The sequence below is a fragment of the Carcharhinus amblyrhynchos genome, chromosome 17 (assembly GCF_965287045.1).
Source record: "Carcharhinus amblyrhynchos chromosome 17, sCarAmb.v2.hapA, whole genome shotgun sequence".
Lineage (NCBI taxonomy): Eukaryota > Metazoa > Chordata > Chondrichthyes > Carcharhiniformes > Carcharhinidae > Carcharhinus > Carcharhinus amblyrhynchos.
In genome coordinates this window covers 2,364,203-2,383,045 of record NC_137340.1, presented here as the reverse complement: position 1 = coordinate 2,383,045, position 18,843 = coordinate 2,364,203, and the positions used below count along the sequence as shown (strand labels likewise).

The window sequence follows — 18,843 nt, the reverse complement described above, 5'->3', positions numbered from 1 at the left end:
GGTTTTTAAAAAAAGGGCAGCATGAACAAGTTGGGCCGAAGGGCCTGTTTCCATGCTGTAAACCTGACTCTAATCCACAATATCCTGGCCCTGTTGAAATACAACATCTCTGGTTTACACAAGTTCAATTTCGCCCAAATCTGAACCTAACTTACTAGGAATCAAAAGCACTCCCTTTTACGCTCTCCACTCACATACAACTGCTTTATCTCCAATTTCTATACAAACTAGCAAGTGGCACTGGGAGGAATCAGAAATTACTATCTTTGCAACCCTGCCTTTTAATTGGTTTCCCAGATAAAAACAAGATCTGCCATGCCTCAAAATCTATATAATTACTTCATAAACTCCTTCCAGTAAAGAAAAATATTCCAACCTCCCTTCTCATTCCTAACTTTCCTGCTTTCATTTCTATGCCTCATTTGGCAAACTTCACCTTGAGTCTTTTCCAAAGAAAGTCCAATTTCCTTTGTATTTCTGTATAGCTTCAACTCCTCACACCCTGAGCCTTCTTTAGTTTATTTCAGCCTTCATCCCACCCCCATGTATAGACAAAGATCAGAAGTTATTTATAAGACAAGATGAAGTTAGGTTGAACATAAAGAGGTAAACGTTCTTCAAGGTGGCCTTCACGATATACAACAGTGCAGAGTCGCTGAGCAGAGACTGATAGCCAAGTTCCACATAAGAGGAAGGCCTCAACTGGGATCTTGGGTTCACATCACACTATCTGTAACCCCCATGACTTGCTTGGGCTTGCAACATCTCACTTACTGTCCTGTCTGGAGACAATACACATCTCTTTAACCTATGCTTAATGCCATCTCCATTCACACTGTCTGCACTTTTAAGGCTTGATTAGCTGTAAAGACTCACATTCTAATCACCATTTTGTGAATGGAGTGTGTGCCTTTATTTGTCCTGTTTGTGATCAGAACTCCCCACTCACCTGACGAAGGGGCAAAGCCCCGAAAGCTAGTGGCATTTGTTACCAAATAAACCTGTTGGACTTTAACCCGGTGTTGTGAGACTTCTTACTGAAGATAAACCAGCATAGATTTGTTTTGTTGAAAAGGCCTGTGCAGTAGTGTTCTATATAGCTGCAGCAGCTCCTACACTGAACTGCACTGTAATTTAAGAGAGCCTTACCTCTTTCATCAGCCTTCTCTCCTCCACCTGCCCTTCTTTCTCCAGCTGCCTTTCCTCTTCTAACATGCTGGCTGTTATGATCTCATTCCCCTCATGCTCAGCCATCTCACTATTTCTAGACTCTGAAGGAAAAAAAAGGGTCAGTGGTTACAAATACTCTCTTGATTGCTCAATAAATTAATTCTTAAATGAGCGCCCGAGTCATACATAAAAGATCCCAAGCTGGGCTGAACTGGCTGAGATACTGTATTAGGGTTATACTCACCGTGGGTAGGAAGGGGAAAATCTCAGTCATTGTCAATCCTCCATCAGGGCACAAGTCATTGCTTAACCATGGCATCCACAGCCTGTCAATATTTGATTTGCACATTAAGATTAACCACTTGCCTGAGGTACTGATAAGTATCCGATGCCAAGAGCCATTACCTCACAGCAGCCCCACAACTTTGTTGTTGGCCTATACCATCTGCACAGGCAAAACATAGCCAACCAGTTTCCACCAGGCCTGGCAGTAAACACTACCTGGAGCACTCAAATACAAACTGCTAGAAAATCTCAGCAGGTCTGCCTGATCTGTGGACAGAGAACACAACCAATGTTGCAAGTCAGAATGACCCTTCAGAGCTGAAGACAAGGAAGACAGGACGAGATTTATTCTGAGGGTGAGGCTGGGGGCGTGGGGTGCTGTAATTGATAGGAAACCAAGAGAAATGCTAGAAAATCTCATCAGGTCTGGCAGCATCTGTAAGGAGAGAAAAGAGCTAACACTGAGTCTAGGTGACCCTTTGTCAAGATGTCAGCTTTTTTCTCTCCTTACAGATGCTGCCAGACCTGCTGAGATTTTCCAGCATTTTCTCTTCTGGTTTCAGATTCCAGCATCCACAGTAATTTGCTTTCATCCAATGTAATTGATACGGATGGCATAGACAAAAAAATGATGATGAAGAAGGCTAGAAACGTTGCTAAACACATCCATTAAGGGATTGGAACATGTAAATGACAGAGCAGAGATGAAGGAATGTGACAGATGGCCCTAGTGAGGTGGGGAGGACGAAACAAGTTGGAAAGTGAGGTTTTCAAAATGGAAAAATAAGAAGAAATTAAAGAAATCAAAATTCATTATGAAAAGAAGAAATGAAAAAAGGAAATGGAGTGGAGGTAGAGGAGTGAGTTCATGCCATTTCTATCAAGTCCAGCAACCTCTCCACCACAGTATAAATCTCATATTTTCATTGCCTTCAGTCTGAAGGGTCATCCAGATTCAGAACACTGGGTCTACTCTCTCTCCACAAATGCTGACCTGCCGAGATTTTCTGTTTTGTTTCAGATTCCAGCATCATCAGTATTTTGCCTTTATCTGGGGCACTCAATTTGCTCCTTCATACAAAATTACACAGTGCCTTATCTGATAGTTAACAGCACACAGCTGGCCCCAACAATATCGCAGTACTGTCCCTTAGGATTTCTGGGGGGGAAGAGAAGGAGTCACTTATTGCAAAAGTCAGCCCAAGCATTTGCATGTCTGCAGCAAAAAAGGTGTGGCTTTGGATAGAAAATTAGCATTTATATTCAACCATTACACTTCACAGCTATTATCAGTTACTTCTCAGCAAAGCATTGCATGGACAGCCTGCCATTACTTTTTTCCCCTATTCAATGACTGCACTACAGAGTGTGGCATGACTGTAAAAAAAAGCAGGAAATACTCAGCAGGTCTGACAGCACCTCTGGAAAGGGAAGCAGAATAAACATTCCAGCTCAGGGAGCTCTCTTCACTGAAGGAAAGTAGAAATAGGTTTTGAGCAACAATGGAGGAGCAGCACAAGGAGAGATTGACTAATACAAAATTTCATGGTACAAGAAACAAATGAAACTGTAAATGGTTGCAATAAAGAAAAAGATCTCTACAGAGCGAGTGTGAATGATAGAATACCGAACAGCATCATGCAGTCTGATTTAGGGATACTCAAATCTAAAAAGGGGTAACACAGTGATTAGCACCGCTGCCTCACAACGCCAGGGTTCTGCGTTCAATTCCCAGCTTGGGTCACTGTCTGTGTGGAGTCTGCACACTTTTCCCATATCTGTATGGATTTCCTCTGGGTGTTCCCTGTTTCGTCCCAGTCTGAAAGGCATGCTAGTTAAGTGTGTTGCCATGCTAAATTCTCCCTCAGTGCGTCCAAATGCTGGAGTGTAGCAACTAGGGGATTTTCACAGTAACATCATTGCAGTGTTAATGTAAACTGACTTGTAACACCAATAAGCTTTAAGGAATGCGCTCACACCTTTCAGTTGGATCAGCCAAAAAAAGTCTAACAACATCAGAGCTCTGTAGAAGGATCATTTGGATCAAAAATAACTGTTTCTTTCCACAAGGGTTGTCAGTCCTAAGTTTATGCAGCATTTCCTGTTTTGATTTCAGATTTCCATCATCCACAGTACTTTGCTTTTATTTTAATCAGAATTTAATTACAACTCATTTATACTAGGAATTTATCGTAATAGCAATAAAGGAGACAAACAGAACTCTGGACATCAGACAGACATGCACAAATAGCTATTATAACAGCTATGACATAATGTCCAGGAAATGTTTAAAAATCAACACAACGCAACATCTTTAATCAACTCCCCATCTAATGCAACATAAACGACAAAGAAAATTAAAACAAAAATATTCCTTGTATCCACAAAGAACTTCATAAAATCCCTACAATACAGAAAAAGGTCATTCGGCCCATCGAGTCTGCACCAACCACAATCCCACCCAGGCCCTACCCCCATATCCCGACATATTTACCTACTAATCCCTCGAACCTACACATCTCAGGACACTAAGAGCAATTTTAGTACGGCCAATCAATCTAACCCACACATCTTTGGACTGTGGGAGGAAACTGGAGCACCTGGAGGAAACCCATGTAGACACAAGGAGAATGTGCAAACTCCACACAGACTATGACCCAAGCCAGGAATTGAATCCAGGTCCCTGGAGCTGTGAAGCAGCAGTACTAACCGCTGTGCTACCGTGCCACCAAAAGATGTGCAGGTTAGGTTGACTGGCCACGTTTAAAAAAAAATTGCCCCTCAGAGTCCTGAAGTGCATAGGTTGGAGGGATTAGCAGGTAAAATATGTAGAGATGTGGGAGTAGGGCCTGGGTGGGATTGTGGTCAGTGCACACTCAATGGGCCAAATGGCCTCTTTCTGCACTGTAGGGTTATGATTTTAAGAACTTGTATTTAGGAGTCAACAAACCAAAGGACTTCAGAGGAACAATCAGACAATACGTAACACCAAGTCACATTAGGACTGATGCCAAAAGATTAATCAGGAAGGTAGTTCTTAAATTGACTATCACAAAGGAAAGTTAGAGGGGTTTAGGGAGGAAATGTCAGTGCGAAAGGTAAAAGACATGGTCAAAAGATAAGCAGGATACCAGAACTGACAAATCAGACATTAAGAGCAGTTTGAGATAAGTAAGGGTCCAAAAACAACAACAGCAATACTGCCCGTTGAAGTGGTGGAGGCTACCTCGCTAAATATTTTTAAGACGCGGGTTGATGGGTTTTTGATAAGAGAGGGGATTAAGGGTTATGGGGAGGAGGGCGGGAATGTGGAACTGAGCCACGACAGATCAGCCATGATCTTATTGAATGGCGGGGCAGGCTCGAAGGGCTAGATGGCCTACTCCTGCTCCTATTTCTTATGTTCTAAATGGACGGATTGTGAGCTGTTGCTGGTCAGTCATGTTACCAAGATGCAAGCAAGTAGACCACTTTGAATGGACAAGTTCAGCACCACTTCTGCTCAACAGCAAACTGGAAGCTTAAACAAACAACTAGTGACACTTTGGTCAGAAGTGACAATATGATGGTCCCTTCAGGGCACATCTGTCAGTCATAAAAGAAATTGCATTGATGAAGATTTACATGGCATAGTTGGAATCTTTGGATATCACATCAAATTACAGACAAAGCAGAAGTAACGCAAGAGCTGCCAGTAGCATTTCTGGCAGAATTATCCCAAAGAAGAGATGTTTCCACACAACACCAAATATTAAATTTACACGCTGTAGCTAAAAATGCTACAGGTGGGAGTGAAGATTGAACGTTACCTGTGACAGAGCCTGTGTCCAATAGCTGCTGCTCCACACTGGAGTTCACTTGAAGACAGGAGTTGTCTCTTTGATCTTTGAAAACTCTAAAAACAAGAATGTTCAATCAGAAAAGTAGAAACAGAAACTAAAGCGGCGGGGGGGGGGGGGGGGGTGGAGGGTCAGGCCGGGGGGGGGGGGGTGGCAGAGGGTCAGGCCGGGGGGGGGATGGAGGGGGACGAGGGGGGTGGAAGGGGTTCAGGGTGAGTTTTAAGCGCCCATGCTGCGCGCTGCGCCGCCGGGCCGGCCTCCCGCACTCACCCGTTCATGCCGCCGGCTGGAGAGTCTGAATGGACGGACTGTGAGAGAGGCGGATCGCCGTGCTGAGCCGGGAGCTCCGGGTTGTTAACCGGTGCCGGTGCCGCTCGCGCTCTCTCTCTCCGGGTTGTTTGCCGGTGCCGCTCGCGCTCTCTCTCCGGGTTGTTAACCGGTGCCGCTCGCGCTCTCTCTCTCCGGGTTGTTTGCCGGTGCCGCTCGCGCTCTCTCTCCGGGTTGTTTGCCGGTGCCGCTCGCGCTCTCTCTCCGGGTTGTTTGCCGGTGCCGCTCGCGCTCTCTCTCTCCGGGTTGTTAACCGGTGCCGCTCGCGCTCTCTCTCTCTCCGGGTTGTTAACCGGTGCCGCTCGCGCTCTCTCTCTCCGGGTTGTTTGCCGGTGCCGCTCGCGCTCTCTCTCCGGGTTGTTTGCCGGTGCCGCTCGCGCTCTCTCTCTCCGGGTTGTTAACCGGTGCCGCTCGCGCTCTCTCTCTCTCCGGGTTGTTTGCCGGTGCCGCTCGCGCTCTCTCTCCGGGTTGTTTGCCGGTGCCGCTCGCGCTCTCTCTCCGGGTTGTTTGCCGGTGCCGCTCGCGCTCTCTCTCTCTCCGGGTTGTTTGCCGGTGCCGCTCGCGCTCTCTCTCTCTCCGGGTTGTTAACCGGTGCCGCTCGCGCTCTCTCTCTCCGGGTTGTTTGCCGGTGCCGCTCGCGCTGTCTTTCGCCCTCGGGCCGGTTTCGCAGCCGCGCTTTTCGCGCCCTTTCTGGGTGTGGAGGGTGAGTCAATGTGCGGAGGGGAAGCGGTTGACAGTCGGTTCACTGTTCTGACAGTCCGGCCTCAGTTCCTGTTATTTATTATACACATTGTTTATATTCATGACGTTCTGTTCAGAGGAGATTCCTTACCTCTCGATCTGTGGGGTTTTGCTGTCTTTATAATTTAATTAATTCCATCCTTCCCCCCCCCCGGTTATTCAGATAGAATGGAAAACCCAATCCGGCTGCGCGCGGAAATGAAGGAGCGCGCGCCGGGGAGGGAGCGCGCATGGTTGGAGCATGCGCAGTGAGATTGTACTCCACATTCTTGTCAACCTCTGAGGGAAAAGATTGCCCTCTAGACAGTTTAGTATCTCTCCCCTCTCACCTTAAATCTATGCCCTCTAGTTTTAGGCTGCCCTAATTTTGGGAAAAGATATTAACTGATCTATGGCCTTTATTATTTTATAGAGCCCTATAAATTAACCCCTGATCCTCCTTCAGGGAGAAAAGTCCCAGTCTATCGACTCTTTCCTCATGACTCAAACCATCCTAGTAAATCTTTTCTGCATTCCTTCTACTTTAATAATATCCTTCATACAATAGGGTGACCAGAACTGTACGCAGTGTAGCCTTACTCTTGTGTTCAATGTTCTGTAGTAAGAAGTCTCACAACACCAGGTTTGAGTCCAACCAGTCTATTTGATAGTAATCTCACAAGCTTTCGGAAACGGTGTTCCTTCATCAGGTGTGTGGCAGAACATTTTGGCAGGTCAAATGGGATGAAGGAGTATAACATCAAGCGTAGGACTATTAGCAGCGTAGAGGATCAGAAGGACTTTGGGGTCTGGGTTCATAGGACTCTTAAATCAGCCTCGCAGGTGGAGGATGTGGTTACGAAGGCGTATGGTGTACTGGCCTTCATCGATCGAGGGATTGAGTTTAGGAGTCAGGAGATAATGTTGTAGCTTTATAAGACCTAGTCAGACCTCTCTTGGCATACTGTGCGCCTCATTACAGGAAGGGTGTGGAAGCTATTGAAAGGGTGCAGAAGAGATTTACAAGGATGTTGCCTGGATTGCGTGGCATGCCTTATGAGGATAAGTGGAGAGAGCTCGGTCTTTTCTTAGAGAGACGAAGGATGAGAGGTGACCTGATAGAAGTGTATAAGATGTTGAGAGGTATAGATCGGGTGGATTCTCAAGAGGCTTTTTCCAAGGGCTGGAATGCTTGCTACAAGAGGACACAGGTTTAAGGCGCTCATGAATGGTTTTGAGAATAATTATAAATGATGAGCTCATTCTTTCCCTCCTGAATCTTGCAGTTTATTGTAACTCAGGTTCAGACACATCACTGACTGGTTTGTACTGACAGCAGAGATGAGAATATCTGAGGCTGTTACTCTCCAAACCGGAGATCAGAGAGAGAAAGATTTCAGGAATCAGAGTGAATCCATGGTGTTTAACACGAATACTGACAGGAATGATGTGGAATGGTTATTAATGACACTATTACTGACAGTAATAATAATTTTCAGTGTTAGACATCCACTGATTATTAACACAATCTCACACAGTCTGATATTTACTCCAGTTGCTGTATTTTACATTCTGAATTCCTCGGAGCCACAGACAATAGTTTCACTCCTGAATCTCCCACTTTAATGTTACCCAGGCTAAATGGAGAAAGTGAGAAACATTAAATTCAGATTAATGTTCAGCAGGAGAGAAATAGCTGAATCTATTTTTGTGTCAGAAACTTAGCACCAGTAAAGAACTGACTCAAGTTACGATATTATACCTCACCCAAAAGGAGATATCAGGGGTAAGTTTTTCACTCAGAGAGAGGTGGGTGAGTGAAATCAGCTGCTATCGGTGGTGGTGGAGGCAAATTCAATAGGGTCTTTCAAGAGACTTCTGGACAAGTACATGGGATTTAATAGAATTGAGGGTTATAGGTAAGTCTAGTAGGTATGGATATCATCAGCGCAACTTGTGGGCCGAAGGGCCTGCTTGTGCTGTAGTTTTTCTATATTTTATGTTCTATGTTCTAAGATGCTCTTTTGGACAGATATTGCAGACTCAATGGGCCAAATGGCTTCCTGCGTTGTAGGAATTCTATAGTTCCACAGATAGATTTTTAATCAGTAAGGCAATCAAGTGCTATGGAGATATGACGGGAAAGTGTATTTGACGCAGACTGGCAGTGCTACCTTGGCACCTGGGCAATGCCAGTTTGACACCTCGACAATGGCCACTGGGCAGTGCCGGGGACAGGGCTAATTGGGGAGGGGCTGGTGGGGAAGGGGGCCAGCTGGCACTCTGCAGTGATCAGTGGGAGGAGGCAGCAGGCCACAATCAGTGGGGTAGGGAGGGGGTCTGCGATCAGTCTTGGTGGCAGAGAGGTCAGCGGCGTCTTTATCTGAGGCTGCAGCCCCCATTATTGTTGGGGGGGCTGCTTCAGGTTGCCTGCACTAGCAGAGGCCTTACAGCTGTCACTTTGTCTGCCACTGCAAAGGCGCATGTGCACTACCTCCCTCTGCAGGTTTTCGGGCAGATTAAGCCCCACCCACAGGCTACTGCAGCGAATAACAGGTTCACTCAGTTTTGCAGGCAGAATGCATTTGAGGGGTGGGGGGTGGGGGGGGGTGGTGCAGCGCCTAATAACACACCCAAAAGACAGATCTGAAACTCCCAGTTTCAAGTCAGCCCAACACTTAGACAAAAATGGCAAAATATTGTCCAGCGTCAAACGAGAAATGTCAAATAGACACCAGTGCATGATGCAACATAATGACCTTCATAGATCTGTGTGAAGTGCACAAGATAGCAATCTGAAAATAAAACCTGGAAAGTGAGCTTGAGGCTACATGTTAGCACAGTGATTAGCACTGCTGCCTCACTGCGCCAAGGACCCGGGTTTGACTCCAGGCTTGGGTCACTGTGTGTTACACATTCTCCCCGTTTCTGCCTGGGTTTCCTCCAGGGGCTCTGGTTTTCTCCCACAGTCTGAAAGACATGCTGGTTAGGTGCATTGACTCAAACAGGTGCCGCACTGTGGCGACTAGGGAAATTTTGTAGTAACTTCATTGCAGTGTCAATGTAAGCCTTAGTTGTGACTGATAAATTAACTTTAACATGACAGCACAATCCTCAGAACGAGAGCATATTTGACTGAGAGCCAAATGCAGTGAAAAACAGGAAGATCTCAAGTTGCAGGTTATAAATGGGAATGCAACAATGACTCATCTCAGCCGAGGCAAGTCAAAAGCTTGGGCTGGTAACCTTGAATGTGCCAACAGAGAGTAGGTAACAAAAGGCCCCAGAGGGTGGACAGCGTAAGACCCCAGACAGAAGACAATAGAAAATCCCAGGGAGAGGGAAACACAAGATTCCAGAGGGACAAGGACCATACTGAAGTAAACCACAATTTGTTTGCTGACCATGTCAGTGTAATGAAATGTATGAGCCAAAGGTAAATGAAGTAGTTCTGCAGGAAATTGTTCACATCAGAGCCGAACCGGAAGAGTTGAAGCACAAGATTCCAACTGAGTATATACCTTTGAACACACATCAAACTGAAGTCTTCAATGAACCCAGCAAGATCTGAACAAACAAATTTCAGAGGTGACACAAAGGTACCGAGAGAAAATAATGACCCACTATTCCACACCTGGCAAATCAAAGTGGAAGTTGAACAAACTCAATCAGATGTACAGCCAGGCAAAACAACAGACAGAAAAGGCACACAAAGAAGCTGCAATCCTGAAAGATTCCTTGAAGAATCAATATGTGGCTATGGAAAAATATGAGGAGCTAGTCAGGGTACAAACCCTCAAAACTCTCAACAGGAGGCCAGCCTACATGGAAACTTGGGACAGGTGTTGAGATAGTGTGCAGTGGAAGTGAACAACTCACTATATAGGCGGAACTGCAAGCCTAAACACAGAATTAGTGAAACTTCCTTCACAGCAATTGAGTCAGGAAAAAGATCTCAACAGCTATGAATACAAAATTACCAGCAATCCCAGAGGTCCAAGTGCTTCCAGTAATTGCAATGGAACAACTACTGTTACCACAGCAAATAGTGGCAAGGGAACAACACTCTCCATGGAGAGGACATCCTCCAACTCCCAGCAGCCCTGACCCCTAAACATCTCCAAATCCTACCCACTTACCTGTACACTTACCTTCCCCTGGTTTGTCAGCTGCCTTTAAACTTGGCTGGACCTTTAAATTTACCTGGTTTATGGCAGCTAGTACTGTACAAAAAGGGGATGTAGCTTACTTACTGGTAACTGTGCCGCCCCTGGCTGTAGACTGCACTAGTCGGGTCTTGCCCAGCCTGAGTCTGAATGTTGGCAAGATAGGATTGCCTGGATTTGCCAGGTAGGTAATTTTGAGCAGACTGGCAAAGCGATTTAATTGCCACTCCACTGGAAGTCATGCCCCCTTATTGACCAAAATCTTTCATAGACTACCAATTTACTAGAAATTTAGTAAGAAGTCCCAATCAAATGCCTTGCAAAGCCACATTTGGATTTTATATGAATAACGTTATATAAAGCTGTAGTTTTAGCCTTGTGATTGTTCTGATGAGTCAAGATGAAAAGCTTCACCAAAATGTCTTTGTTCAACAATATTCTTGATTGTGCTGAGAATTATACCAAAAACTAATCTAAGATTACCCTATTGGGCACACAGTGTGACTCAATAACACATGTTATGGTAGAATTCACCCTGCAGTTTGAGAGGTAAAAGCTGAATCAGATGTAACGTTCTTTACAGCTGAGTAAAAGTAACTACAGAGGCAGGTACTTGTCAGTGTGTTGATTGGGTGAGGAACCTAGCGGGAAAGACAACGGGGAAACCGCAATGGCAGGAGTTTCTGGGAGTAATGCAGGAGATACAGCAGAATTTCATCGTAAGGGAGAAAAAGCATTCTAAGGGGAGGACGAGGCATCCATGGCTGATGAAGGAAGTCAGGGACAGCATAAAAGCAAAAGAAAAACAATGTGGCGAAAATTAATGGGAACTCAGGGGATTGGGAAGCTTTTAAAAACCAACAGAGGACAACTAAAAAATAAATAAATAAGGGGGAGAAGATGAAATAGGAGGGTAAGCTGGCCAGTAACATAAAATAAGATGGCAAGAGTTTTTTTATATAGAAAGGGTAAGAGAGAGGCAAGAGTGGACATTGGAACACTGAAAAATGACATTGGGGAAATAGTAATTGGGAACAAAGAAATGGCAGAGGAACTAAATAGGTATTTTACATCAGTCTTCATGGTGGAAGACACCGGTAATGTACCAAAATTTCAAGAGAGTCAGGGGGCAGAAGTGAATATGGTGGCCTATTACTAAGGAGAAGGTGCTAGGGAAGCTGAAAGATCTGAAGATGGATAATTTACCTGGACCAGGTGGACTTCACCCCAGAGTTCTGAAGGAGATAGCTGAAGAGATTGTGGAGACATCAGTGGTGATCTTTTGGGAATCACTGGACTGTACTTGGAAATGCATGGTAAAATAGATTTCTTCAAGGGGAGATCATGCTGTTAGAATTGTTTGAGGAGGTAAAGAGCAGGTTAGACAAAGGAGAGCCAGTGAACATTGTCTACATTGTCTATCCAGAAGGCTTTTGACAAGGTGCCACACAGTAGGCTGCTGAGTAAGATAAGAGCCCACGGCCCAAGGCAAGGTACTAACATGGATAGAAAACTGGCTGACAGGTAGAAGGCAGAGAGTGGGGATAAAGATGGTGTTTTCAGGATGGCAAACGGTGACTCATGGAGTTTCACAAGGATCAGTGTTGCGACTACAACTTTTCACTTTCTAGAGCAATGATCTAGATGAATGAACTGAGGACATTGTGGCTATGTTTGCAGATGATACAAAGATAGGTGGAGGGGACGGGTAATATTAAGGAGGCAGGGAGGCTGCAAAAAGTCTTGGACAGTTCAGGAGAGTGGGCAAAGAAGTGGCAGATGGAACACAACCGAGGAAAGTGTGAGGTTATGCACTTTGATAGGAAGAATAGAGACATGGACTGTTGTCTAAATGGGGACAGAATTCAGAAATCAGAAGCACAAAGGGACTTGGGGGTCCTAGTCCAGGATTCTTTTAAGGTTAACTTGCAGGTTGAATTGGTATTGCCCTCAAAGGACGCACACCTCCACATGGAATGTAGCTTTGCAAAGAAGGGCTGCAGAAAGATGCAGTAGTGTTTGTCAAAGTTCATCCCAAGCAACTCCGTGATGCAGGACTCTGTGCTCTACGGGACATGAGCAGCTCTATACTCTACAGGTGTGAGCAGCTCTGTGACACAAAACTCTGTACATTACAGGACACAAGCAGCTCTGTAATCTACGGGATGCGAGCAGCTCTGTGATGCAGGATTCTATAATCTGTGGAATGCGGCAGCTCTGTGACACAAGACTCTATGCTCTATGGCACGCGTTCAGCTCTGTAGTCTACAGGACGCAGCAGCTCTGTGATACAGAGCTCTGTACAGGATGCCAACAGCTCTGATCATCAACTTAATGAAAGACACTCTTTGGCCTCAATGTTATTGCGGATGTTGGCTTCTCCTTAATTACTGTTAATCTCTCTCCAGACCTACCTTTGCCTACCTTAATCACTGTTTGTGAAAGAATTCTTCCTAAGTCTGATTCTGAATTTACCATCCAAAACTTGTTGATCTTCCAGTGCAAAGAATTGCCCTCGACTGAGTTTGTAGACTGGCACATTCCAAAATCCAAGACTACATGCTGAGGGACACACTCGAGCTTGGAACATTCACCGATAGTCCTACCACTTGATACTCCTGATGACCCTTCCACGTTTTGCCTCTGAAACCCCTTTTGTTAGGGGGACTGGAGTGATTTCAGGGAACAGAGGAAGTTGCAATGGTATTTATGCTTTGTCCTAATCTCACTCAAGTTACAGCACTGGATTAAGGGATCTGCAATGTTATTGCGACCATTGCCTTCTTCTTAATCACTATTAGTCTGTCTCCAGACCTGCCTATCTGTACCTTGATCACTGTTTGTGGAAGAATTCTTCCCTAAATCTAGTCCTGAATTTAAAGTTGAAGTTTATTTATTAGTCACAAGTAAGGCTTACATTAACACTGCAATGAAGTTGCTGTGAAATTCCCTCATTTGCCACAGTCCGGTGCCTGTTCGGGTCAATGCACCTAATCAGCACATTTTTCAGACTGTGGGAGGAAACCGGAGCACCCGGAGGAAACCCACCCAGACACGGGAAGAATGTGCAAACTCCACACAGACAGTGACCCAAGCCGGGAATCTACTCAGGTCCTTGGCACTGTGAGACAGCAGTGCTAACCACTGTGCTGCCCCTTTTTACCATCCATTAATCTGTACTTTCTGTAATTATGACTGAGCTTTGAAGTGCTCTGCATTAACCGATTCTATTCCTTTTCTTGTCTTATATCCCTCCTTTTGTGTTTACAGATCCTAAGCGTTACTGACTTTTCCTCTCGACTCAGGCCTCTGATCCAAAGGAGTGGATATTGCCGAGGATGTTGGGACTCTAAAATGGGAACAAACGGAGGTCCCAAAGCCAGACCTGCCAGCAGGAAAGGCAGTGAGTGATCTGCCTCATAATTTTCTGCTTCTGCATTGACCATCAAGGGGCTCCCCAGCCCAGCCATGACCCGTAAAAAGGGCCTTGGTGGTAGGATTGTATTAGGGAGCCACCCCTATGTGGCTTCTCCCTATTTCTCTCACTCCTCACCCCCTCCCCAGCTCCACGCCCCCTAATTCAAGGCTGGTAAGATTAAGCACAAGGTGTCAGCCAAGGGATAAGCCTCCTGGCCCATCTCAGCACCACACCCAGAGATTGAGTTTGTGTCCAAACCTGAGCCCAGCCCTCAATGGGAACTCCATCTTGCTGCTGTAAATAACGTGACTGAGCTTCACGCAGCCTTGTTAGAATGAAGGGAATGGGCTCTTACCATAGAGCCCCATATAATCTCAACAGTGCAGAAGGAAGCCATTCGGCCCATCGAACTCCTGAAAGAGATCCCACCGAGGCCCTATCCCTGTAACAATGCACATTTCTCATGACTAATCCACCAGGCAGGGTGGGATTGCTAATCAGAGAGGGTCTGGTGGATTAAAGTGCACTCGTTTCAATGCAAGAAGTATAACAGGTGAGACAGATGAACTTAGAGCTTGGATTAGTACTAGGAACTATGATGTTATTGCCATTACAGAGACTTGGTTAAGGAAAGGACAGGATTGGCAGCTTAACATTCCAGGATACAGATGTTTCAGGTGGGATAGAGGGGGGTGTAAAAGCGGTGGGGGAGTTGCACTGTTGGTTAAGGAGAATATCGCAGCTATGCTCTGGGGGCACACCTCGGAGGGCTCATACAGCGAGGCAATATGAGTGGAGCTCAGGAATAGGAAAGGTGTAGTCACAATGTTGGGGGTTTACCATAGGCCACCCAACTGCCTGCGGGAAATTGAGGAACAGATATGTAGGCAGATTTTGGCAAGGTGTAAAAGTAACAGGGTTGTTGTGGTGGGAGATTTTACCTTCCCCTATGTTGACTGGGACTCACTTAGTGCTAGGAGCGTGGATGGGGCAGAGTTTGTAAGGAGCATCTGGGGGGGGGGGGGGGGGGGGGCTTCCTGAAACAGTATGTAGATAGTCCAACTAGGGAAGGGGCCATACTGAGCCTGGTATTGGGGAATTAACCCAGCCAGGTGGTCGATGTTTCAGTAGGGGAGCAGTTCGGGAACAGTGACCACAATTCAGTAAGCTTTAAGATACTGATTGATAAAGATAAGTGTAGTCCTCAAGTTAAGGTGCTAAACTGGAGGAAGGCTAATTACAACAATATTAGGCAGGAACTGAAGAATGTAAATTGGAGGCAGATGTTTGAGGGCAGCTCAACATCTGGCATGTGGAAGGCTTTCAAGTGTAAGTTGATAGGGATTTGGGATTCCTGTAAGGATGAAGGATAAGTATGGCAAGTTTTGGGAACCTTGAATAATGAGAGATATTGTGAGCCTAGTCAAAGACGAAGAGGAAGCATTTGTCAAAGTTAAGAGGCTGGGAACACATGAAACAAGTGTGGAATGCAAGGAAAGTAGAAAGAAACTTAAGCAAGGAATAAGAAGGGCTAATAGGGATCATGAAAAAGCATTGGCCAGCAGGGTTAAGGAAAATCCCAAGGCTTTTTATACATATATAAAGAGGAATGGGGTAGCCAGGGAGAGGGTTGGCCCACTCAAGGATAAGGGAGGGAATCTATGCTTGGAGCCAGAGGAAATGGGTGAGGTATTAAATGAGTACTTTGCGTCAGTATTCACCAAAGAGAAGACTTGGTGGATGATGAATCTGGGAAAGGTTGTGTAGATAGATTGAATCATGTTGAGATCAAAAAGGAGGATGTATTGGGGTTCTTGAGAAACATTAAGGTAGACAAAAGAACAAAGAACAAAAGAACAAAGAGCAAAAACAGCCCGGGAAACAGGCCCTTCGGCCCAATGAGCCCGCGCCGCCATCTCAACACCACCAGTCCCCCTCTTCACCCACGACTCTTGTCTAATGTTTTATGGCCATCCAGATTGAGGGAAATTGATTTAGGGACAATTTATTACTGCTAATCAGCCTAACAGCACATCTTTGGGGTGTGGGAGGAAACCGGAGCACCCGGAGAAAACCCACGCAAGCATGGGGAGAATGCGCAAACTCCCACAGACACCGGCCCAAATCCATGTGTCTGCACAGCAATCAGCGATAGTCACTGAACTGTCGTCTTGCCCAGCATCTGGTCCAGTTTAGGCACACACTAACGACATGAAGCACTAGGCCAATCTCGAACAACCAAGAGCAGCCCAAGTACGACCCATCGCGTGTATGCCCCTCGTTGGACACAAGGCGGACCAACTTAAAACCTGTGAATGAAAAGGAAAAGTCCCAGGGTCTGATGGGATATACCCTGGAATACTGAGAGGCATAAGAGGAAATTACTGGGACCTTGAGAGAAATCTTTGTATCCTCACTGGCTACAGGGGAGGTCCCAGAGGATTGAAAAATAGCCAATGTTTTTCTTTTGTTTAAGAAAGATAGTAAGAATAATCCAGGTAATTACAGGCCGGTGAGCCTTACACCAGTGTAGGGAAATTATTGGAGAAGATGAATTCGCATAGGTGAGCTGGCAAGGTGGATACAAAACTGGCTCGGTCAAAGAAGACAGAGAGTAGCAGTGGAAGGTGTGTTTCTGAATGGAGGGCTGTGACAAGTGGTGTTCCTCAGGGACCTGCTGGGACCTTTGCTGTTTGTAATATATATAAATGATTTGGAGGAAAATGTAACTGCATTGATTAGTAAGTTTGCGGATGACACAAAGATTGGTGGATTTGCAGATAGCGATGAGGATCATTAGAGGATACAGCAGTATATAGATCAGTTGGAGACTTGGGCGGAGAGATGGCAGATGGAATTTAATCTGGACAAATGTGAGATAATGCATTTTGAAAGGTCTAATACAGATAGGAAATATACAATAAATGATGGAAACCCTTAAGAGTATTGATAGGCAAAGGGATCTGGATGTACAGGTACACAGGTCACTGATAGTGGCAGTGCAGTTAGAGAAGACATACGACATGCTTGCCTTCATCGGCCAGGACCTTGAGTTTAAAAATTGCCAAGTCATGTTTCAGCTTTTTGAACCTTAGTTAGGCCACACTTGGAATATAGTTTTCAATTCTGGAGGCCAAACTACCAGAAGGATATGGAGGCTTTGGAGAGGGTACAGAAAAAATTTACCAGGATGTTGCCTGGTATAGAACATAGAACATAGAACATTACAGCGCAGAACAGGCCCTTCGGCCCACGATGTTGCGCCGACCAGTTACAAAAACAATGACCCACTAGCCTATACCAATCCCTTTTTGTCCATAAACCTATCCAGAGATCTCTTAAACGCCCCCAAACTAGACGCATTTACAACTGCAGCAGGCAGGGCATTCCAATCCCTCACCACCCGCTGGGTAAAGAACCTACCCCTGACATCCGTCCTGTAGCTACCCCCCCTTAATTTAAAGCCATGCCCCCTCGTGCTAGCTTTCTCCATCCGAGGAAAAAGGCTATCACTATCCACCCTATCTAAATCTCTAATCATCTTATATGTTTCAATAAGATCCCCTCTTAGCCGCCTTCTTTCCAACGAAAACAACCCTAGATCCCTCAGTCTCTCCTCATAGGACCTCCCCACCATACCAGGCAACATCCTAGTAAACCTCCTCTGCACCCTCTCCAACGCCTCCACATCCTTCTTGTAATGCGGGGACCAGAACTGCACACAGTACTCCAAGTGCGGCCGCACTAGAGTAGTGTACAGTTGCAACATTACACTGCGACTCCTAAATTCAATCCCCCTACCAATAAACGCCAAGACACCGTACGCCTTCTTGACAACCTTATCTACTTGATTCCCAACTTTCAGGGATCTATGTACACACACACCTAGATCCCTCTGTTCATCCACACTATTCAAAGTCCTCCCGTTAGCCCTATACTCGACACATCTGTTGCTCCTACCAAAGTGAATTACCTCACACTTCTCCGCATTAAATTCCATCCGCCACCTCTCGGCCCAGCTCTGCAACCTATCTAAGTCTCCCTGCAGACTATGACACCCTTCCTCACAATCTACCACACCTCCAACTTTGGTGTCATCAGCAAATTTACTAATCCACCCAACTATACCCTCATCCAGATCATTAATAAAAATTACAAACAACAGTGGCCCCAAAACAGATCCCTGAGGATGGAGGTATGGAGGGGATTAGTTTGAGGTGAGGTTGGAGAAACTTGGTTTGTTCTCATTCGAGTGACAGAGGTTGAAGGGAGACCTGATAGAAGTCTATAAGATTATTAGAGGCATAGACAGACAATACAAGACTCACAAAGCTAGTGTTTCTAATCAAAGACATAAATTTATTAAACCAGCAGCTGCCAGGAGACCATCAAAGGATTAAGCAGCTCTGGCATAGAGCAAAAAAACCTCTCTGATAAATCTGACATTTACAATTCAAAACAGATCAATTGTAAGTTTTCTTATCAATCATTCCTGCATTACATTAGTTTAAAATCAATCACCTTTAATATAAACAGATCAATAATAATCCATATCATGCACCTCAGCAAATTGCATTCCACCATCCAGTATAATGATATCTCATTCATCCATTAAGTCTGGATGCTAACTCTCATTTTGGCGAAAGTTACTTCTCTATTGCCAGGTTACCCTAGACACTAATTACAGGGGAGAAAGTGAACATTCTCATCAGATCATTGTCAAAATGGATAGACACATAATCCCGCTTCCAGGCACATTTCCATCCTAAGTCTAGACAATGAATATACCTATTCATAAATTTGCAGAATGTATTCCGTTATGGTACGAAAGTTATAATTTTGCAGGAGACTCAAGAGAGTGAGAGAATGATTCGGTATACAACAAGATTAGGTTCACACTTCGTACCTTTATTTATCC

The 18,843-nt window shown here is 45.3% G+C and overlaps 1 protein-coding gene across 2 annotated transcripts in view; it reads right to left on the bottom strand.

Annotated features, from left to right (window-relative positions):
- hells (helicase, lymphoid specific) overlaps positions 1-5,655 on the bottom strand; it is a 61,109-nt gene extending 55,454 nt beyond the window's left edge. The window contains exons 1-3 of one of the 2 annotated variants that reach the window (XM_080205399.1): positions 5,565-5,655; positions 5,265-5,350; positions 1,150-1,271 (exon numbers count right to left, since the gene is read on the bottom strand). In XM_080205399.1, coding sequence (XP_080061525.1) covers positions 1,150-1,271; positions 5,265-5,350; positions 5,565-5,572 — 216 coding nt within the window. In that variant the 5' untranslated portion in view covers positions 5,573-5,655. The remainder of the gene's footprint in view (positions 1-1,149; positions 1,272-5,264; positions 5,351-5,564) is intronic. The other variant, XM_080205400.1, reaches the window with a different exon arrangement.
- Positions 5,656-18,843: the final 13,188 nt, after the last annotated feature.